Here is a 24520-nt window from a genome sequence, read left to right as displayed (position 1 = left end):
GCTAACTGATGCAGCACTCCCCATGACAGGCATTCTTCCTCTCATTTCTAGTTGATTTACTTTTTGGTCTACATGTCACTCAGATTGTATTCCCTCTTCCACATTCGCTCTCGACGTTCCATGTAAACATATTGTCGCTAAGCTAATTGCTGAACGAACTCTAAATAGATCACTGCAGGTGTTCCCGAAGGAACGCAGCGAATTTGTACGATGTCTTTTTTCACATGCATCTGTACATACTGCAAAACAGAGGCATGCCGATGGCATCGCGGTTGAATCTGAATTTAGAAACTGGCAATGATGAACAGAAATCAGAGGCACCTTACAAGGGGTTGAATGTCATGGTGATGCATGTCGAGGGTGACGACGGATGCACTCATGCACACCACCTGCACTTGCGCAAAGAGCACGCAAAATTTGGACTCTGGCATCGTTTCAGCAAACGTCCTGAACCCCGCAGATTATTTTGATTCTCTCCCTACACTTCCCATAAATCTATCGATGCCTCTATGTTATGCCTTCGCTAAGAAGGCATACGCACCGAGTGACTCCATTTTTTTTTTTTCTTTGCGCCGCGTCATATTAGAGTATCGTAACTTAGCACTCCAAGAAAGAGCGATGCAGCGTGGGTTTTCGAAACCTCCTTGGAGCACTCCTTTACTGCAAACTAGAGTAACCTGCATAACTCAACTGATCCTATATCGCTATTTCTGTCCCGGTTATAATGTAACTTCTCACAGGCGAATGAGTTTTCTGTCTTATGCGGTCTTTCCCGCTGGGAGTAGCAATCCAAGAGACGACTCCTCTACCTTTCGCTTAATAAACGTTCTCACTGCATAGCTTTTGCTTTCTTTTTGAGCGAAACAAGGAGGTTCTTTTAGTCTACAGTACATCGCAAGTTTTGGCTACATTAACGGTGGCTCGTGTCGCTCGCTATAGTACGGCAACTCCCAACACGGCCAGCGATATTCGCGGGAAACTAAAAGATTCCACCGACAGGCGTCATTCCAACGCAGTGAGCGCTTCGAGGAACGAGCGACAGCCCGAGTGTCGCAGCCAGAACCACCCTCGGGGACTAATACATAAAGCAGGGGCAATGACGCACCTAGGCAACGGTAATTTCTGAGTGGACCACGGGCTCATACGGAACGTCTGCTGCGCCGCGACGCAGACGAGACAGGAAAGAAGATTCGGGGAGGAGGGCAAATATAAAGGAGAGTAACACGCACTCTCGCCGAGGCCTCGCGCAATGTCCAGGAGGGGCGTTCAGGAAGGATAGCGTGCTTTAGGACATCCGCAAGGACCTGCCCGTCGAAGAGAAGGCGCATTCAGACGTCCCCCACGGGACGCACGAACGAGGCGATCATTACGACGGGGGCGGCGCCCATTATGAGTTCCTGCACGGCCCCCGTAGGGACCGCGCCCTGGACCCGCTTTCGGAGAAACACTTCACCATGGTATATATAGCCCGGCGATTCGAAGTGCGGCTTAGAAAGAACGATAACGCGAATACCCTCGGTCACTGCGGTTGCCATCGCTGGCTAGAAAAGACGACAAGTGGCGCTCACCTTTGCTACCGCTTTATACGTTGACGCCTTCGTAAAAAAAAATAAAAAAATATAGTTTTGCCCGTAACAGGAAATGTCGTATGCTGTAAGTATTAAGACTAGTATTTCGTGCGATGCGTTGCAGGTGCGAGCAAGCGATCTCCTTTCGAGAACTAAAATAAGATTGGGTTATATTTGTTTGCGGCGGAAAGCCAGGATGCGTGATAAATGAGGTCACACGCTGTCCTTGAAGAAAACAAGACTACAGCGCCCTTCAGTAAACGTTACAAGAAGCCGAGCGCTAGAGAAAGGATGACTGATAAAGAGGAAACTGGCGCGCTAAATGCTTGTCATTACAGGCAGAAAATGAAAACGTAATTTGGGACGAACAGGAAGAAGGCGCAGACTCCGCAGCTCAGTCTAGTGCCCAGATGTTGAGCGGATGTTCGTCAATCGTGGCAGCTGCTGGCGCGATCGCGCTGCCCAGTATCCGTATTCCACAGTGCAGTATCATCAGCAAAATGGCTGAGAGACTCTGCTGTCGCTAAAGCTGTGGCATAGTGGCTGAGAGTTCATGCCGCGATGTCCGAAGTGTTGGCTAGTGTTTCTGCACGTCTGGCATCAATCTTTACACTCGATACAATAAATGTTGTGGAGTGGAATAACGAATGAGTGGCTGAGAGGTGGAATCTTGGACTATCTATTGTTTGGAGCGAATCCTCCCAGCAGGATTATACATTTCATTTATCTTCTGTAATTTTCTCGCAAAGCATTGCGGGATTCTAGGGATGAAACCAAAGACCATCCAAAATACAAGAGTAAGAAGCGCACGGCAGTTATTGCTGCAGAAATAACCAATCATTACATGGCCAGTCGTGCTTGCCTTTAAAATATCATAAAGGTACCTCGTATTACGTCACTTATATTTTTCTTAGATCTGAATCAGCACGGCCAATGGATTAACTCTCCCTTGCTTTTGTCTGTGCGCCTAACTCTCACTGCAATGAACCTCTGAGCCACCAAGAGAAAAAAAAAAGCTCATTACCGCCGCAGAAATAATAAATAAAATGAACAGGAAATAAAAACGTTCAACGTGTGCATAAGTGCTCGCATACGGAGGCGCAAGCTGGTCAGGGTTCTTAGACTAGAAACGCGGCCCTAGAATATTTTTTTCTCTTCCCGCTAACGAGACGCCAAGTCTTCTTTGTTTAATATTGTAGGATTTACTATTATTTTCTTTGCGTCTACGGCTGGCGCTGCACTGCAATACACGAGGCGCCATTTTTCAGAAGTCTATTGCAAACCCGTGCCGATGTACGCACTCTTCCAAGAATAGCCCTGCGAAGACGAGAGCCCGCCAACGCAGCTAAGGCGACTTCCATTACGTGAAGGGCCAATAAGCCCACTGAACCGTGACCGCTGCCAGTGGACTGAATAAGCGAAGCTCGATAAGGCCGAGGACATTCTTCATTTGACCAGGCGCACGCCTCTTACGCTTACTCAACACTTCGCTCCTCAAAAAACTGAGTCTACGTCAATGCTCCTTCGGCGCTCCCAATATTCCGGCTTCCAGACGCTGCCGTTTAAGGGCACGTCACCAGGCATTCCCCGCTTATTCAAAGCAGCATCAGCTGGGCTTCGAAGGCTATAAGTGTTGCATTCCCTTCGCCGCAGCTCTCTGCTCTGTCCCGCGTTCTCTCACGAAAGGCTCATTTATATCAGCTCGTTATTTTCGGGCAGCGCCGATCATACATTACTCAGCTCGTGCGATCGTTCTTCTTCCCGTTCACGAAAGCAGTAAGGAAAGAAACACCGGTAAATGTTGCTGTAGATTCCGGCACGTATAGCACTGCCAGATTTCCTTGTTGCTAGGCGAGTATACTGGGAGACCGAGTCGGCGACACTTGTTACTAGGCGTCTGTGGAGACTCGCCCCGTGGGCGTGACAAACGCATTTCTTCCGTGAGCGACCGGGTCATACAGCCGTGCGTTAGCAAGCGGATTACCGTGTAGTCAGCTTTCTGCCGTGATGCAGTTCTAACCGAACCTATACACTTCCTGCTACTGTGAGTTGGCGAACCTCCTGTTTTTGTTTTTGTTTCTCGTTCGCTTGAATGATTTGTCATCTACACGAGCCTTGTCAAGATGTGGCATCGTTAGAGTGAATCAAGAGAAGCGGCAGGTCAAGTCGGCATGAAATATTTGAGACTGAACACTATATTACACTTAATTTACGCGGAATTAAAACACTGTGACAACGACATGGAAATGAGATAGTGAACTGATTGCTTGAATAGATACTCTAAATCCCGACTGACAAAGATAAAATAAGTATACAATAAGTACGTATATTTATCGGAAATCTTGCTTTCTTGCTTCTGTAGACCATTTCATCCAGCACTAGAAGCACGTGATCCAGAAATCTTAGTATCGCGTGCGCTTTTGGCACCCATATTTGCCACGGAAAACGAAAGCATTCAGTCCCCTAGTCGAATATCAGTACATTCCATTGAAGTACTGAAATATTACACGCCGAAAGCCTCAAGCTAATGTATGTATCTGTCGTGAGCATTTAACAGCAAAATTTATTTACAAAAACTTTTTTTTTACCATCTAGACAAACTGGTGCCAGCTGTATGATCCTCTATATTTGCAGACTCTTGCAATTCGTTTGTTTTTGTTTCTAATGACAGGGTGTAATGGAGTGGGTGGTGACTTTAGGTGATACAGGATACACCTCGCGCATTTCCAAATAAAGTGATATGGAAACTTGTATTACCATCGTTAACCGCTATATTTGCGATCTGGACCAAAGGAGGAAAGTGGCAGTATTTCGGCACCTGCGTATCTTCCATAGGAACCTCTAATTTCACTCATACTGGAGAATAGGCGACTCACAGAAGCAAAAATCTTGGGAGCCTGGCCTCACAGTTCATTAGCCCAGATAGCAATCGGTGCACTTCTTCACTGCCTGAAGGCAACAGACTTGAGTGCCCGACTGTAGACATCCTGCACCTAACTTCATGCATGCGAAAATTCGATATAGACTCAAGTTCTTTCTCACTCTCTTTCACTCTCCCACACCCCTCCCAACGTGTACAGTTGCAAACTGGACTCAGTCTTCTCAACCTCCCTGCCTTTCCTTCCTTCCTTCTCTCCCTCTCTAATTCCACTCATGATACCTCATCTATATTTCTGCTGGAGAATGAACTATTTTGAAAACACAAGTTTAGTGTGCAAATTATTGCTATCCTCGCGATGCATGGCTAGCTACATAGAGAGAAAAGTCCTGCATTCCCATTACGTAAAATTATATGTAAATTCATTTAGCCTCCCTGATTATTCCAGCAACAGTTGTAGACATAGTTCCTGTGTAGACGTACTGCGAAGAAATTGCAGTGTGCATTGCAACTAGCCAACTTGCACCAAGGTATCGATCGACGAATTTCTCCGGTGGTAATGATTATCGGGATTACTGTAGCTTCAAAGCGCTGGGAGGTATTATCTCAAGCTAGAAAGGCGGCATTTTTTCGTTTAATCGTCATGATATACTTATATGATATCCACTGCCGTAAGAAGTTGCCGTCTATGCCCATCTATTACCCCTGTTTAGCTCCACTCCCTGCAATACCTGCGCGTTTCCTAACATGATTACACGATTTCATCCTCGGACGTCCTTGACTTAGCCTCCCTATTTCTTGCCCCTATTGATAATTCTCGTTGACATGCTGCAATCATCTCTATTTATTACACTGATAACATAACTCTGCTTAACCTTCCTAATCCGAGTCAGAACAGGAGGTAGGAGCGTTGGCTCACTAGTCGATACGACTCTCTTCTTGCTTCTTAACGTTACACATACCATTTAGTTTACTCGCCTTGATGCGCTACAGTGTCTTCGGCTGAGCGCTCCTAAGCCCGAGTGCTCGGGATCACATACTGGCCAACGCAGCCGCATTTCGATGGGGGCCAAATACAAGAACGACCATGTACGCTGCATTAGGTGCACGATAAAGAAGCCCAGATGGTCAAACTTAATGCGGAGCCTATTGTTACGACGCGCATCAAAGTTAGATCGTTGTTTTGGCAGGTCAAGCACGAGAATTTAGGTTTCATTACCATTTTGCTTGCGGCAAGTTCACCCTCCAAGTTTCGGAAGATTGGGTAGCAGTAGAAAAATGAACTGCTCAGTTAATTCCCTGTAATCCCTGTAGAAGTCCATGTATAATCGAGAACAGGGATTTTTTTATAGGTATTGCGAATTCTCTGAGATCTTTCAGAGATGTTGAGGAGCGGCCGTTTCCGGCTTGAGAATGGGCGGAGTGGGCCACCCGACGCAACTTTATTCGCCTGGAGATTTATTTGGCTTCGCCTGCATACGCCTTGACTGCTAACTACACAAGTCACCTCTTGTGTTGCCTGACGGGACAATTTGGATTGTAAACCATAAGCTGATGAGTAGTTACATGTTGAATGTTGCACTTGATTCTTCCCATTATCTCAGAACACTCATTGCAAGCATGTCATGAATAACATCAGACATTCTAATTCTCAGTGCCTGACACCCTTCATAATTACCATGTGGCAATTTCCTTTCTAAATAAATACTGTACCTATTGGGTCTGGGAGACCCTTCGTATTTAATTTGATGCCCGAAAAAAAAAATTGCTGTTTGTTTAGCTATTTCATGGTGAACAGTGGGAGAACCTTGTACCGCCCTCCTTCTTGCCCCCAAAGTCAAGTTTCTTTTTCTATAGCAAAGAGCTTGCACGCGCGAGGTCCTTCTTCGGCACGATAGACTAATTTAGTCAATCCGAAGCAAAACATTATGTGATCTTGTAGTGAGCCCATTAAATATCGACGTGAAAACAGAGTTCTGCGCCCCCAAAGTTAAGTTTCTTTTTCTATAGCAAAGAGCTTGCACGCGCGAGGTCCTTCTTCGGCACGATAGACTAATTTAGTCAATCCGAAGCAAGACATTATGTGATCTTGTAGTGAGCCCATTAAATATCGACGTGAAAACAGAGTTCTGCAAACACTGCGTGGTATTAAACGTTCAGTGTCAGTAGACACTGAACGGAGTGCACCATCTGCTGGGTCTAAGCACCAACAGCTCAGCATTTGAAGAAATCTTATTACCTCGATGATGCAATACCGTGTTTCCCGGGAGGTCTAACAAACAACCAAAAACACTTTTTTTTTCTTTTCTCTCATCCGGCATTTTGCTGTTCATGCAGCGAGAAGCAATTGCGTGGCTTCAGTTCTGTGCGCCCCTCAGCCGTGAAACAAATGTTCCCTAGGGCGACTGGCGGGTAGACAGGTTTGCAACGCAACAAAACCACTTGAGAGCAAGGCGTTCGTTACACCGGTCGAAAGAGCAGGAATGTGGCATCGAACTTTACTGCGGACAGTGGTAGTATTCAGAGGCCGTCTTTCACTCCTAGAAAGGTCATTTGGTCTGCGCACTTAATTACGGATTCAAGTGCGCCTGGTAGAGTAAAGTGTGTCAAGGAGAGATGTAGTTAGTGTAACGGACGAGTGAGAGTAGCTTTCAGTAAGGCCACGTTCCCCAAGAATTCCTTTGGACAGGAGACATTGCGTCACGACAATGATCGACGCAACACGAGAACGACAAAGCAAATGGAATTAATAATTAAACACGCTATTTACTGCAGCAGGCGAGCCTATTTCGCAGCGTAAATGAACGAGTCAAAGCCCCTTTTGCAATACTGCGTGAGTACGCAAAGCGCAGTTGGTGATTCAACAAAATAATGAGCGAATATTTTTCTATAAGGAGAAAGTAATTGCGGTCTCACTCAATAGTTTCAATAAATATACGGGAAAAAAGAAATTGTAATAACTTAGGTGATAAGCGCATGAAAATCACGTCGGTCGAAATAAGTGGTGAAAAGAAAGCTACTATTCAGCGACAACCAATTTCAATCGGACTGTCACGTTCTTTGATGTTGCCCGCGTTCCCGATTGAACAGCTCTGGGGAGCCCCACTTGAAGTTGGTGCGTCACGTGTTTCATGTGCCACTAAGCTCGATTCTGTTTCCGTTTCAGAGCGTTGTCAGCTCGAAGTGCGGAAGACCGTAGGGTTGTTGTCCAAAAATATATAGTGTAATAAACGCGGAATTTAACATATTTAAACTTGCAATTTGTTGTTCAGTTTAGGTGTTGGAAAAGGGCCGTATATCATACCTCTATAAACGCATTTCTCATCTTCTCGTATGGTTCAGGTTTTCTCGCGTTAAGTCCGAAAGTTTTCGCCATGTGACCGAGCATACGAGGCGTCTGACTGGAATGACTCATCTGCATTACCACTGTTAGCTTCCAGACATTTCGCTACAACAAAGTTGGTCCCAGAATTTTCTTGGGAAACAGATGCTCGAAAAGAATCGCTTTATTTCTGTATAACGTTTCCTCTATTTATCCAGGTATGGTACAAAAACAAAAAAGCGATAACGACGATCTGACTGTGAGGCATGGCGTGGTGGGGGACTCTGGATTAACTTTGACCACCTGAAGTTCTTCAACGTGCCCCTAAATCTAAGCACAGGGGTACACGGTCACAACATGTGTTGTATTGCATCAGTGGACTACGTTGTACGTAGGCAACATTAACACATGAAAACATGAATATTCAGACTACGCAGACGTCGGAACAAAAAAAAAACAATATACGTTACGTTGTCCACGTGGTAGGGAACTTCTGAACGACGGTATGGAAGTCAAAACTGCATTCGGAAAGTTTTCAGCACTTCCCTATTCGAGACGAAATACTTATTTCCTGCCATATTGGTGCAATGCATTACGCAAAAAGTTTGCCCTACTGCATGGTGAGAGAGATAAAAGTGTGGTGGAATTATTATCAGGAAGAATTTCATCCCAATGTCTGGCCTACGTCGGAGAGCTGAGATAGGGTGCAGAACATGCAAACTAATTAGGCAATGTAAAGGCAAGAGCCAGCAGTAAAGCGCCAGTGTATTGGGAACAAGCACACTTTGTCACATAGAGCACATAAAATAAATGTGGGAGAATCACCGAAAGGTCGCGAATTGAGGAGATGGAGGAATCGCCTACTGAACGTACAACGGTTTTCTTTTTTCAAGAATTGCCAATAAATGGGAAGCCCAACAAAACCTTTAGCGCCATGCTAGTCAGTCTGTAACTGACTAGCATGGCGTAAATTTCACACTCGTAAACTGCATCTGTAACAGAACCTGGACCGGAAAAACATGACATCTAAACTTCTAGTTCGCGTGCAATGTTTCCAACGCTTATGAGGTCCTTGCAAAAGTACTGCTCAAAAATAAGTCGTATATTGAAAAGAATTTGTTATATTACATCATTTTTTTCTGTGGTTTAGAACTCTCAGTAAGTTTAGTTTACAAAATTGCGATATTTCGTCTTACGATTAACTACGCACTTGCCACCTCTGTAATTGTTGTTCAACTTTAACGGTATTCATGAAAGTTCTTAAACAGATGTACTCACTAGACTTTTTAAATTTTATTTATAAATGCAACACCTCACCACAATTAATTTAGCGGCTACCGAGCAAGAGTACTTCCCCATTCCCATGCATTCCGATAAAAACTCCTGATATGAAGCATCCTCTTAGATTACGTTAACGTTTCACTTCAGAGCACTAAACATGGCAGTGAACAAAGCAGGTAGGCGAAGCGTACGGAAATGCAGTGTAGACTATTGCCAACGCTGCTTAATTTCCTTCACTTCGTTCGCTGGTATACCATGTCTTCCAGAGAACACGGACAAAGTTGGTTATAAAGGAATAACTACAAGATACGATGGTGGGAACGACGGTGTTCTGTTAGCAATCACCTTCTGCGCACTTGCAAATCGTTCTGCTATCACTGATTAGCTAATTGGTAATAACTGCCTAACTTTACATATGCATGAATATTTGCGTAAGTTCGAACGTCCGATTGGGAATCGCATTGGAGAACATCATCGTATTGAAAAGTTTCCAATTCGCTACCTTTTCCCGCGTTATTTACTTCCCGCGTTTAAAGCTGTGGCGCAAAACGCGAATGGAGAATGCGAATTTAAGGCGGGCACGCCTGTTTCGCACGCACCACTGCAGTGCTCTCAAAAGGGGTTTCCAAGAGTCAAAGCTACTGAACGGCTGACTCGACGACTGCGAAAAAAAATGACACCGCGATGGCGTAGCAGACGGCCGCTGCTAATAACAGGCAACTGATATTACCTTTTTTTTCATTTTGCTTTGATCGTATGTTGCTCTTCGTCAACCGTTTCGGGCTGCTACAGCAGCAGCCATGGCCAGCTGCAGCCAACAGCTACGTTATCGCCTTGTCACTTTTTCGCGGTCACCAAGTCAGCCGTTGAGTAGCGTTGATACTATGAAACTCCTTTTGGGGGCGCTGCTTTCGTGCGGGCCAGACGCGCGTAGCCGCTCTAGACTTCGCTTCTTTTTTGGGCTCCCGATTATATTGCGGTTAGTGTTACAAGCGGAAGTGCGTACGTATTTGCGCACGTACGTAGCGCAATTGCGCTACGTACGTCCACGTCTTGTCCTTTACGTTCGTCAGTGCAAAACTAAGCGCAGTATAACCATGAACGTCCACCAACTAGCCCCATTCATTGCTGCAATAAATTTTTTTTTCGCGTTTTGTGTCAGAACTTTCATACGCGGAAAAATAACCAGGCAGAATGTGCCCAGCTGGAAACTGTTGAATGCGATGTTTTCAAAGGCGATGCGTAATTTGACATTCAGGGTAACGCACTCATGCGAGTGTTTATAAAATTAGGCAAATAGTTTTGGCCAGCTAGTTAATCAACTTTGGGAGAAGATTTCGCCAGTGCGCACAAGGCAATCTTCAAAAACAACTCCGTTGGTCCTGTAGTCGTGTCTATACTGGCCACTTATGTTTAAACAGCTTGGCTCGCATTAGCTGTATAGATGGCAAAACTGACACGTGAGCCACGGTGCGAAACACATACCGTGGAGCGTGAGCCTCACTTACTTGTAGCACGCTCGCTTTTCATTATTGCCGGGGACCGTTAAATTGCGCATCAAAGAAAGCGTGAAAGAAATTGGAGGACAATTAAGCTTCGCCTTTAAGAGAGGCAGCCTATAGATTTCAAAGATTCCTGGCTGCTTTTCACGCTTCCCGGTAACTGCAGGTTATGTAACCACGTTTACCGGGAAACGCTGGCGGCGAGCGCTATGCACGAAGGCGAGCCTTCTGGTAGAAACGCGGCCTCTTGCGTGGGCTGCGATGTGGTGGAGGCGAGCGCCGTCTGGAGGTGTCGCAACAAACCGGGCGCGCCGCTTCACGGCCTTTATAATTTGCGCGTGCTAACCTGGGAGGTCATGGCCGCTCCACGAATTAGTAGAAACGCTGGAAAAGGATTCGTGTTTTTTTAGTTTTCGCGTAACAGAATTATGTTTTCTCTTATATACAAATTACAATCCGACGCAATCGTCGCTGTAGGTTGTGCGTAGGTCTTACTGTGCGATTTTTCTACGTGTTTTACCCTAAGAAATTCATTTAGTTCAATGTAACTACCTTGTACCACAAGAAAGGCATTCGTGATTGGGGATGCGTAGGTCGAAATTTTTTTGCCGACACGACGTCCGACGCTGGACGTCGGATTGTATGCGACCCGGGGCCCTCAACGCTGTGGCGTGGAATCTGTGGTAGCCGACATTTGGCTAGGGCCTCAATGCTCAGGGGTAAAGTTGCAGCCTGTATACCTGTCGAAGAGCCTTGCTTCATTCCCATTTTCACAGAACCTTCTATCGCCATCGTCATCTCAATGCTAAATTAATTAAAATTAAATTGTGGGGTTTTACGTGCCAAAACCACGATCTGATTATGAGGCACGCCGTAGTGGGGGACTCCGGAAATTTTGACCCTCTGGGGTAAATTGACCAGCGCCTAAATCTAAGTACACGGGTGATTTCGCATTTCACCCCCGTCGAAATGTGGCCGCCGTGGCCGGGATTCGATCCGGCGACCTCGCGCTTAGCAGCCCGGCACCACAGCCACTAAGCAACCACGGCGAATGACCTCAAGGTGACCTTTCCTTACTGCGGGCGCGATACGACAGGGCAGCTTTTGCGCTTGGTACAGAAAGGAAAGACCAACCCAGGTGAGCTTTATCGCCTTTATAATAATATGACAATGGCTTTGATGCGTTCTTCGTCAGACATCTAGGTCGCACGAGGGAGGTTGGCGCACTGCAGCTGTACAAAAGGCGATATTGGCAGCTATTGGGTGTTTACAACGTTTAAAAGAAAGGAAGCAGGAAAGAAAGATTAGACATAGCTATAACAAAAAAAGAAAGATTGCGTGTAACTTTGTTCCGGCAGCTTGATTTAGGGCATCCAGTTTTCACGTATTGTTGTCAACACTCTTCGAGGCAGGACTGCCGAATTAAAGTACACAAGAAAGATGCTCAGAGAACTGGTGACCCGGTCGGCGTGTACGTTCTCGATGGCGTATCGTGCGAAGAGTGTTTGTCCCTCAAGGGAAAGGGTGTTTTGTAGAATGACCCTAATGCTAGCTGGCGGTACTGTGTACTAGACAGGACTGCTAACTGAAAAAGAAAATTCCACTATATACTAAGCTGAAGCTTCCGCCTAGAATTTTATTACTTAGTTGTCGATTTGCCCGAAACAAAGAAATTAGCCTGGCTGCCTAAATCACGTCAAATCCCAAGCATCCTGAACTTCATATTTAGTCGGAGCACGCCTAGTGAAATGCATGGCGGTAGTGGACCGTCCGCGAAAGTTATGCGATGGTGGAAGAACAGGCTGAATGGATGTGAGGTAATGATGCACTTATTAACACTTTACCATACCTTAATTAAAAAATGAGAGCTTATTCAGTATGAAAGATGCTGATAAGATGAAGTGAGCTAGACTCGTCTACACATCAACAAATGGGACAATATCGCACACGCCGACGAAACACGGAAGTATCTATTTAAGTAAACCAGGGGCCAAATTCACCAAGCTTTTCCTTCGTACGTGTTCTTCCACATTGGCCAGCTGGATTCATCAATCGCACGCAGGTCCAGCACTAGTATCGGGTGGGATTTGCTCTTACTAGGAATTCTTAATAATAATATTTGGGGTTTTACGTGCCAAAACCACTTTCTGATTATGAGGCACGCCGTAGTGGAGGACTCCGGAAATTTTGACCACCTGAGGTTCTTTAACGTGCACCTAAATCTAAGCACACGGGTGTTTTCGCATTTCGCACCCATCGAAATGCGTACTAGGAATTCTTAGCGTAAGAAATTTTTGTATGTGTGTGAATGCGAGCCCATATTCCTTACATTTCTTCTCGTGTTGGCACTCCGTCCGTGTAATTTTCTTGCACCCTGGACAACGCTACTCGTATTCCTTCTGGGCAACGGTGCAAGTGACCGGATATGTTTTTGCTGTTGTTGCACTGGCACTCGATACTACACCGATATATATCGCGAGGGCAGTAACGTCGCGGCTATTTTACTTTTCCTCTTGCATGTGAATATCCGATTTCTCCACAAAATACGGGTTCATATTCCGCGTCGCTATTGGCAGTTTACTGATTTATGTGTTACAATATGTTTCTTTTCGTCGTCCTACTATCATGTTATTGTGTAATGAGTTGTGTTCCCACGTCCTTCATAATTATTCTGGATGCCCGTCATCGATATGCGTACACGATGCCTCATATTGTGCCCGCTTGCTTCCAACATGATTTGATGGGTTCCGTTCCGTCTTACTCTTAGGCATATGGAAAGTTAACTTCTTAGAATGCATTTGTGTACCTTCTTGTGATCCCCCTTTACTCGTTTTATAAAAAGGTCGTGCAAGATATTCTACATAAAATAGAAAACAAAGCTTACGAGAACGCCAATGTGATGTGCTAAGACAGAAACAGCCCACTCATTTCAAAATGTGACCTGTGTTTAAAATGCATTACAGATTTTCTTCTTTTTTTCATTAGAGAGGCACTTAAGGAAGGCCCATAATTAATGACTTATTAACAAACCACGGGCATTTCCACTAGCATACCAATAAGGTGAAGGCGGCACCAACGTTGAACACGTGTACATCCTCCTAATGGACCCAGCGACAGCGTCGGCCCTAATGTAACGGCCACCGTGGACTGCACGATTCCTCTTAGGAACGCAACTGGTCAATTACCAGCTGCCTAGACACCAGAAATCGCCGTGGCGTTAATTGAAGCCCTGGCACGCGTCCAACGCCTGTCACCTACGCTGAGCTCTTTCGGCCCTGCAATCATTTTTTCTTTTTGTCTTCTTTTCTTTTGCTAATGTATCAGGTGCCAAGGCGCTTGCTCCCCTTTAGACGCGGAATCAACCCTATTGGTCGGAGCTCTGACGTCATTGCTAGCGCAAAAGTTGATCCCAGTTCTTTTCACTGCCGGCAATGTAGCGAGGCTGCCATCTGCACAAAGTGCATAATCTTTTTCTTTTTTTTGTCTCCATTATGACACAGGCGCAAAAAACGCCAGTACGTGATTACGACACAGCACACTAAAAAAAAATTGTGGCTATTCTCTCTACGGCACAACGTAATAGTTTCAGCTTTCCTTTGTAATGCTGTTTCGTAACTGGGTGCCGGACACACTCGGTCAGGTTTAGTTGCCTGTGCCTAATTTCTAGGCAGTATAGTGGAAGTTGCTTCTTTCCCCCACTGGCTTCGCAACAAGATAGGCTCTGGTTGGACCATTTTTGTTCGTCGCAAAGCTACCCCTGCGCAACAAAAAGAAAGAAAGAAAGACTGCTTCCAGTTGCACCTTGACAGCGTTCAGCAGCTGCCTAAGCCTGAGCATACGGGTACTTCGTCATTGTACCCGTGACAAAACTTGGCGCAACAGCGGCTCGTATTCAAGTTGTGATACGCAGGCCATTGTGCCATTGTAAGAGACCGCCGGTTATTGTACTACGCGTTGCTCCACCTGCCGATAGCTTCATTTCTCAACTCCTTAGCAAACGCTCAAGAAGCACCAGTACTGCATCTCAGCGAAGGGATAAACGAAGCGCTGTGTGAAAGCACGGCAAGATTCAGTCAGACTGATGTAAGGGACAGCAGACCCTGGAATACAACAGGCGAACCAGCCAGAACGCAACGCAAATCCGTCAACTTACAAAGCTTACAGGGCTTACATGAACTTCAATTAAAAGTTGTGAGTTTAGGCAAACATAATAACACCATGTTTAGTATATTTACAAAACTATATGACAACAAAAGGACGTGACATCAAACATACGCCCCGTATATGCATAGATCCAAAGCACAGTAATCTTACATCAATATATGGGAAAAAATCGGAAGCGTTTTAGCAAGTCAAGTTGGACAATGTCCAGTCCAGCATAAAAAAAAAATTAATTCCGTCGGCTAGATAAGCAAGCACTCGCGCTTGTAATACCTAAAGCACTAACGTAAGCATTCAGTCGTTACCTATGGAACACTTTATTGTAACCCCCGTTTCAGGTGCTATGCTTCCTTCACTTCGATTAGACCTAATTAATGCAGCAAAAAAGGTGCTTATGTTGCCGCACATTAAGTGAACTCATTGCTATGACCTCCGCTCAACCGCGACAGAATACCTCTAAGGGAAGCTATTACACTCGTGCACAATACGTATTCCGTCAACTGCGTTCTTAAAGTACGCAGAGGCGGCTAAGAAGTTCAGGACGCGTGAGTTCGATAAAATAGATGTCACTTTATGGAACATGTTCGCCAGTTAAGTAATAAGGGACGCTAAGCACCACATAGCAGAAAACTGAGGGAAATTGAAACTTGCATCTCACGTAGCACAAAAAATAAATTAATTAAATCAACATATGCATGTCTGCGCGCGCGCACACACACACACACACACAACGTCTGGAGATGACGTCATAACCCATGCCGCGATTTTAACAAAGGCATACTTCTTCCGTCTCCCACACAATGTAGGGTATAATAAAATAAAAAGAAGAACGTTCCTATAAGATTCGGGGATATCCGATTCTCTTCACAACCTTGTCTCATAATAGGCGCCAGCTGCCGAATCATCCAGTGAAAAGAAAATGCATTGCAGGCCCGCTTCGTAAAGGGTAGGAACTTACATGTGATGTTAACTGAGCATGCATTGTTCCTAAAAAAAAGTTGAAATCAGACCTAAATTTTTTCTAGCAGGGGCGTTCTGAGACAAGTTTAAAGGCTACACCCCTTGTACCTCACCGCATGCGGGGTGCTCTTACGGCAAGTTTCACTATGTTGCAAGTGCCTTCAAAGCACGCTGGTAGTAGCATAATCCCTACCAGGCTGAAGGACAACTATGGTAAGGAGCCTGTTGCGTTCGCACCACGACAAACACGTTTAGTGAGCAGTTTGAAACAAAAGGCCGGGCACGCGAAAATGAAGATTATGCAGATCCAGCGCACATCGTGGAACGTGCGTTAAACGACTTATAGCTCTCGCGAAGCGGGTACTCAAATGCTACGAATTTGCCAATTTCGTCACGAGACTCGCCCGAGCGCGGTGACGCCCGTGTCCGCTGCGCTCACCTTTCTCTTCCTCTCGGCCCCAGATGCACCGGTAGAGCCAGCAGTGGGGCGTCACCACGCACACCGTGACCAGGATGGTGGCGGTGACGAGTCCCGCGCACGACGCCACCAGGATCAGTCGATCCTCGTCGGTGAGCTCTAGCATTCTTCCGGTTTCAGTTCTCCCCGGAAGGCGTGCAACGGCGCAGATCAACCTGCAGCAGCAAAGACCGAAAACAAAAGGACAACGCGTCAGGAGCGCGCGTCGCCAGCCACTCTGTAGGGGGACACCGCCGGCAATAAGCCCACCATGCAGACTGCGTGCCGGCTAATTTGCATGTCAGGAACGGCACGAGCGCTGTTTGCGCGGTAAACTCAGAAAACAAGTCCAATGATGAAAAAAAGGGAAACACGGGAAGAAACAACTCTACAGCTGCGAGTGACTTTCCTTCCAGTCCGGTCTCCTATTTTCGCAGGGTTTAGGGCATCCTCTCTCAAAACAGGCATGAATCAAGTATTCCCGCAACCAGTAGTGGAACAAGAGCGCACTTAAGAAGAGTGTATTTGCGCTCAGCCTAAATAAAGGCCATCGCAGCGTACTTCGACCTCCTGACTCATTTTTTTCAGAGGGCTAAGCCTTCTAATTTAGTGTTAAAAAGATGAAAACAATGTGTTGCTTACATAATTGCTGCCTGCTTAACTAATGGTGAGAGCCGCTGTGCTTCTCACTCCTCTGGTCACGTGGTCTGGAAAGCCGCCAACAGCGGCTCTGAATTTCCATGGCAACATAGCAAAGACAAATCGATTGTATAGCTTCGCGAGGCAGAGTTCGGGCAAATTATAAGGAACATTCTGTGGCAAGGCCCAAAGCTGCCAACGCGCAAATACAAAGTCCATTGTTCAGCTCTGATCAGTCATGTGGCGGGCTCACGCCGATGAATTAGGTGGTAAAGGCTTACGTAATGCGTTTATTTCGAGAAACTCAGCGCACAATCGTAAAAGTATGACGCCGTTGAAGCGTGAACACTGTCATCGATCTTCGGATAGAATGCCGCTGCTGGAACACTGGACGCGAAATACAGGTGCGTCTTCCTAGAAATCCGCTTCAATTAAGCTTTACTAACAACCCCTAACCTAGGAAGCCATTCATCAAGGTTTAAAGCTTTATTAAGATCATGCAGGCCAAAGCAAACCGCTGGCTTGCAAAGCGCCTCGCATCAATTTGTCAAATAATTCACGTGAGTAGTCGACTAAGTAGAAAGAAAAATTACGAGCAGTGAAGGAGCAGAAAGTCGGAAAAAACAACAGCAGAAGTCATAACACCTCTTTTAATGTACGCTTCCCCTGAGAGTACACTCACACAAAAGCAGAATGTTAATATCGTCGAACAACCGTCACAAAAATTGAACAGCAGCGGCTCCGAATATCCGTACATAAAAGCAAGTTTTATTTAGTCATTCAGCTATTGAACGTGGCCTCTCCCGCCAATACCTTAACTTCCGCCTCCAAGGGCTGCCCGTCCCAGAATACCTACGCTGCCAAAATTTAATAACATCAATCTCAAGTTACAGAACGCCAGAAGAGAAGACCACGGACGTGTATCACCGCCACAGATATATGTATGATATCTTGAAAAAAGCTACGAAAACAGGTCAAAGAGCGGTGAAGGGTCCAAATTTTAAACTTGGGCATAAATACTACAACCTCCCTACATAGCTCAATTAACCCGCTTGGATGTAATGCTAACGAGCAGGCCCACCGGAGAGCGCGCGATTTCACGTACCGCGCTGTCGCGGGTAGCCAGGCTTGTAACGAGGTCAACATCCACAAAGATCGATTATGTACCACGAAATTGTTTCCCATTGTCGACTGGGCAGGAGGACATTTCCACCCCCTCACCCTAAATTGAACAAACCTCAGGCTAGCACACTCAGGCTTCTGCAAACCCGTTCGCATCCCACTCCTCGGTCTCTTAACAGGATAGATCCTGCCCACTCACAGTCGTGCCCCAAATGCGGTCGTGACTCATTCTCTTTTGAACAGACGCTCTGGCTGTGCCCAGCCCTTAACGCCTCTCCACCCATCACGAAAGAACAATGGCAGGAATCTCTCAAGAGCAGCAATCTCCACATGCAACTCCAGGCTGTCCAGAGGGCCCACGACATTTGGGCGGAACTTCATCTTCCGGTCCCATCGTGGGTGGCGCCACCGACTTGATCTTCGAGAGCCTTCGGTTTTAGCTCCCCAAGATCTTAGTCCCTCAGGACTCAAATAAAGTTCTTGTCATGTCATGTCCCAGAAGCCGCACCGCTCAAAAGACAGAGAATCGCCTACGCAATAACACACCATGACGGCCCTTACAGCACCGACGCACTTTCTGGTAATTAAGAGGCCATACGCAACCTCGCAAACAACACGCTACCGGTACATATTACAACCATCATCAATGACCACGTGATTTTCATCACAGTAATCGTTATGCTCAAACGGGTACCTGACCGTCAGAGTCTTGAGGGAAATGCCAAAGGAAACGCGCTAATCTAAGAATACAATTGCCCGCGTCCGTAGACTAACATAAAGTAAATTCTGGAGTCTTAGGTGTCATAACCACGATCTAATTATAAGGCACACCGTAGTCTGGGGACTCCGGATTATTTGTGACCACCTCGAGTTCTTTAGTGCACACCCAGTGTCAGATGCGTGGGCGTTGAGTGCACCCATGTACACACACACGCACACACAGACGCTTTATGTATGCCTTCATTCGACTGTGTCCTCTTCGCGCTTCGTTGGTCGTTCTTACGGAGTACCAACGTGCCCACATCGACACTGTGGTATTGGAGGACACTACGTGGCAGCTACAGTGTCCTAGACGAGTGATGTCTCCGCTGCAAGCCCTAGCACGTATGCCGTAGGAACATGTGGTCTGCAAATAACATGCCCCACGGGAGAAACAAATAGGAAAAGAATATAACGCGCCGAAACAACATGCAGCACACCGGCGTCCGCTGCTACGTTTGAGGGGCACCAGCAAACCGAAGCACTACGTCATGCTCGTGAGCCTCGGGGGAATCCATCTTATGCGCGAGATCAATTAGGGAAAATGAAGGTGCCGCATTTGGAGTAATAGGCGCACACAGCGAACACATTACCAAGGCGAGGGAAAGCACCGAATAAATTCCTATAAAAAGTACAATAACTCAAGCGAGAGTTATATTAACCATGGGCTTTATGTACTAATGAAACACAAGGGGAACGTAAGTGAAAGAAAAGCCAATTTGCTCACTGCGGGAGCCCAGCAATATATTTTTGAAAGACCCGTATGTTACTGTACCGAGTGGGCAAGGGTGTCGACTATGACCTCGTCAACTTACTTCGTTGTTTAGGCATATGTACGAAACCTAGCGTTGGGGGTGTTAGCAAGCGCCGCTCACGGCCACGGTGTCGGATGAGGAAGATTCTTTTATCTGCAGACATCACGTGGAACGTGATCTTCGAAAGCAATTGGCCAATACGTCCTCGCATGCTGCCTCCAGATCACCAAGGCAGTTGCAGTGGAAACCCTCGCTTTCCAATACCTTACAGGAATGTAGGCGAACAAGGGGCTCAGTGTTTACCGAATAGAGAACAAAGCGAAGGACAGCAAAGCGGAACGTAACTCTTTCTGTATTCAAATGTAGAGTTTCCCATGAGCGAGGACAGTATTTCGGGTAATTATGAACCTATTAAAGCCCAAGGGAAAAATCGCAGTTTTGCCACAAAGGCGAAGCATTGATTGCGATTGCAAATTATTAGAGAGCTACAGAAATTAAGGCCACAGTAGTTTTATTGACTATATAATTTGCAGTAAGCGTTCGCCTACTAATTATAATCACACACATGACGTCACGAGCGCGAAGGCGAACATCAACAGATTCGACTCGATGAGCGCTGACACTCGCTACTACAACGCTGGCGTCATCAAGAGCGTCAGCAGCGGCGAGCGCAAACTTCGTGCTACCGCTGGCTTCAGCGCGTCTCTGAAACTTCAAATTACCCAAGCTTCAACATTAGATGGGCGAAAACACAGCCCACACGGAGCGACCAGTCTTTTCGGGTAGCCTAATCACTGTATACCCGCAGTAGGTATACCGTCATCATAGGGCGCTGGCGGCCGCGCTCGAATGAGCCACGCCCACCAACGGCCCGAGATAGGCTTAGCGCGTTGACATCCCCCCTCCCCGTTTTTACCGCGCTATACTGGCCCAAAGGGAGGAGGTCGCGCACCAAGCCACCATCGTTCTCGGCTTACTCTCGAACACTTTGACTCAAACTTACAGCATTCGGCGCCCCTACCCCGATTGGATCTTATCGCACTTGAGGTTTATATGGAACATCACAGCGACCGGGAAGACGACGGCGGAGGTTCGCTGGGGGTGCCCTTATAATTTCTATCGCAACAAAATGACGCCTGGGAATAAGGTCAACTTGCCGCCTGTAAAGAACGGTATATGCCCTACATTAGTGTATATCGCGCATAATCGGTACGTACCGTCAGCGTCGCCTGATGGACGAAACTCGGTGACGACGCGCAAACTTGGCAAAACCACCCGGTCTTGTTCTGAGACACGCAAGTTACGTCGTTGCGGGCATTGTCACAGCATCGTTGAATACATAGGCACAAAGCGACAAGCAAACTGCGCTGGCACAAGGACACACCGAGTACGTATTCCAGCCACGATGTTCTTTTCTGCATGCATCCGTTAGTGCCAGCGAATCATGGGAACGCTTAAGCGAGGGACGTAGTTGCCATGGCAGCAGAACAGACGAAGCAGACTAGAAACTACCGTTGTTTTATTCAGTTTCGAGTCAACATTCAACATTCGCAAGTAATACATGAATGTTCTCTACGCGTAGGCGGCTTATCTTTTCAGCAAAACACACACACACACACAAAACGGAGTCCTGGGGAGCGAATGCAGTTCTTTTCAGATTCTCTTGGTGTACACGCAAATCCCTGCCTTTGCCTGTCCCCGCTATTGATCTTTTTGGGGCACCAACATCTTACGGGAGCACGAGGGTGTCGGCTTCAATGTATGATAACTGCAACACGATGCTGCCAAGACGGTGGAGGTCCGTTCTTCGAAAAATCCATTTGCCCTGGTTACGTCAGTGGCACGTTGGCTTACACGCTCTAAGGCATCAAAGCTAGCTTGTGGGGCTCTCATAACGTCATTCGTTACGCAACTAGACGAGCCGGTTGCGTTGTGTAACAAAGGCTCGGTTATACAATTTTCGGCTGTCACTTTCCCTGATCTCTTTCGCTTTCTCGATCACTTTCTCGATCTACTAAAGGAAGCAGTGTGGCTAGACAGGGAGTTATCAGCCTAGTAAACGAAGATCACACACACACACGCACATAGTGCTTCATGGGGCCTCGCTTTGTCTTCATCAGATTCTGGCGCGACTCCCGCTGTAACGCTGGACAACTGGGAAGCGCAGCGCGAAATGCGTTTGTCCCGTCGGACCACAGAATTGATTATCGCGCACGCACCATATGTGGCTGCCGCGATGGACGCGAAAGAAAATCATAATTTATGTTCGTTGACTGGATACAGCCAGGGCCCACAAGAAATTGGTTCGGATCATCTGAACTTCCAATGAAACATCTTTTGAGGGTGATGAGCCGTTTTCTCCTGATGCGGACATTGAAGAGGCAGATCAAAGCACACTTAAAACTTTTATACACAAGCAACTAGCCTGTTTTGTAAATATTTAGGTAATTATTAATTAATAATTAAATTAATTAATTAATTACATTAGGAATACTACAATCCCGGTTTTCAGATTTCGGTAGGGTGAGCATGAGTCCCAGATACGGTATCGATACCAAAAATTTGCGTCGAAAATACAACTAATGCACACATTTAACGTATTTGAGAAACAAGAAAATACATGCAAGAAATGTCGACTCTACACATGCAGACTCTGAAATGTAGCAAAATATTTCCTTAGCAACGTAATCTGAAGTCGGGAAGCCGGAATGGCGAAAGGGTAAAAAGGCTAAGTTTGGTCCATCGTCTTGCTCCCCTTCATAGAAGGTACACGTGAGAATACGGTTTCCAGTTGTACGTACACAAGCACACAGGGCTTGCTTTCTACATTAAAGACAACATTACTAAACAGAAACACGAAGACAACGGGATGTCATGTAGAAAGATGGCACGCCACTCAGCACAGTGCTCATACATCACAATATTTGGGCTGAGTTTACGTCATAATTGCCCAAAACACGCAAATACGGGACGAGTGCAGCCTTGTTCTATCTTTGAGCAAAGCATTCGTGTTGTTCTTTTTTGCGATCTAACGTACGCTCTTCTACGCACTTAATAATCGGCTAGGATGTTCGCGTCAGATTGCACGAGCAACAACCGTACATTTCACCACACACCACACTGCAGGAGTGTTTCCCTACGATGCTGCAGGACGAAGATCCACTCTGGTTCCTTCCTTACCAACACAAATCAGGGCTGCAACCACATTGCCACAATAAACGCCTCCATCAGCGGTCATCCAGCCTTCATGTCTGCTGATGAACGACCCTTGGAGTAAGAACACGATACGCAACGCGATTGTGTTTGCTTGTTCGAGACTGCAGCAGCAAGAAACATCTGTGAATATAGCCGGTCATGCAAGCCACGCCCTCAGTCCAGACTGTGAAACTTCATGCGACGCGTTAGTGCACATAATGCTACAGCTTGCAGTTATAGTAAATGTCTGACTATGGGGGTCTCAAGGGCACAGCCATATCTTTCTCTCGATCGGTACAAGAAAAATATGTACTCTGGCGTATTACAGCGGCCCTATAGAGCAGTGAGGTATCATACGAGAGCTTATTGGTCGGTTGCGTTCTCCTCAGCTCCCAAACTACATGACGCCTGTATTGCAATTAAGGATGCTGGGTATCCACCGCCTGAGCCATGAGCACCGATGGCTAATACTCCAAAGGTGAATCTTGGATACATGCACAAATACCCAGGAAAGTGAACGAGAAGACAGTGCCTCGGTAGCTTATTATGGAAAACACCCAATGAGCAGTTCGTAAAATGTGTATTCAACTCACACCTGCGGCCACTTATTATTACGCTCACTCGCGTTTCTCTTCGCCCTAGTATTCCTACATCTGAGTTACAAGCAACAATTAATCGATTACCCGCAACCGCAAGCAATAAGCAACCAGAACACCTTGCTTTCAGAGGAGGATCGCCAGCATTCTAGGGGGAAATAGCGGACACTTGTTCAACAACTAGCGGCTGAAAATAATACATTTTTACACAAGGGAACCGGCAAGAAAAGGCATCAACATTATAATTGAAGTTGCATAAGCATTTATTTTCCGCTGTGGTGCCCACCCAGAGCATTTGAGAAAACGCTGACTGAAAAAAAAACACATACGCCAATGTGGCTAACCATTCGTTACTCGAGAAGACATCTTATAGAGTTGTCGCTTGCAAGCGAAGATAGTTTCCATAACACACGTCCTTTGGCACGCGCACAGTAGACCAGTTACTGTTCAAATGTCAATTTTCTTTCATCTGCGTTTCGTTCACATGCCCCTGATCACACTGCCCTGTATCTGAGACAGCCCATATTATGTACACGCCACGTTGGTGACGCGCGCGCTGTTGGAATTTAACTGAGAAGAAATCTGCGCTAGCATCCCAAGGATAACAAGCGCTCCCACCCTACGAGCGGGTGGCTGCAGCCAGTTAGAATTCAACTGTAGTAAATTGTATTGCCGGGCTTCAGCCTTGCTCGAGTCGTGTGAAAAACGAAGTTACCTGCTTTTGTTTTTTTCCTCAGACGTGTACAATAACATGTCGAGGCATTTCCAACGCGTTCACATTACGCGAAATAAACATGTGACGATTGGTTAACGACAAACCACTTTATCTCGTAAAAGAAACACAGTTAGCAGTTAGCTTCTACTTGGTTCATCCCGGGGGCTCCGCAGAAACTCTACATAGAGGGTACGTACATCGTTTGGTCCGATTAAGTTGCCGTGTGGAAGGCGCAAAGCTTAACTTGCGCTGTAAAGGTTTCGGAACGGTCCAAATTAGCACTTGCAAAGAACAAGGCTTTAAGCCACAGTTTTCTTTTGAAGCATACCCATACATATTTAATGTTTAACAAGACAAGCCTAGAAACGACATGAGCGTGGCTATATGCATATATACATACGCATATACGTAAGGAAGCCTTTACTTTCGCCTCGAAATGGACGAAAACGCTAGGTGTGATGACTGGGGTGGCCAGGATACCACACGCATTCCGTTCGACTTCCTTGGCTACATTGTGCGGAGACGTTGAGAAGTGTCTCGACAAAAGCCAGTTGGTACCAAATGGCTGTACGGTGCCTGGGTGCGCTGCTGAGGTACGTGGTCCACACAA

At 46.3% G+C, this 24520-nt stretch overlaps 1 protein-coding gene across 5 annotated transcripts in view; it reads right to left on the bottom strand.

Annotated features, from left to right (window-relative positions):
- The window catches only part of LOC142563698 (synaptotagmin-1-like), a 244283-nt gene that overhangs the window by 52075 nt on the left and 167688 nt on the right, over positions 1-24520 (bottom strand). For all 5 annotated transcript variants that reach the window (XM_075674296.1, XM_075674297.1, XM_075674294.1 and 2 more), the window contains one exon: positions 16112-16305. In XM_075674296.1, coding sequence (XP_075530411.1) covers positions 16112-16256 — 145 coding nt within the window. In that variant the 5' untranslated portion in view covers positions 16257-16305. The remainder of the gene's footprint in view (positions 1-16111; positions 16306-24520) is intronic.

The sequence above is a fragment of the Dermacentor variabilis genome, chromosome 11, assembly GCF_050947875.1.
Source record: "Dermacentor variabilis isolate Ectoservices chromosome 11, ASM5094787v1, whole genome shotgun sequence".
In the NCBI taxonomy this organism is placed as follows: domain Eukaryota; kingdom Metazoa; phylum Arthropoda; class Arachnida; order Ixodida; family Ixodidae; genus Dermacentor; species Dermacentor variabilis.
The sequence above is the reverse complement of the archived record's forward strand: the minus strand, read 5'-3'. Positions and strand labels throughout refer to the sequence as shown.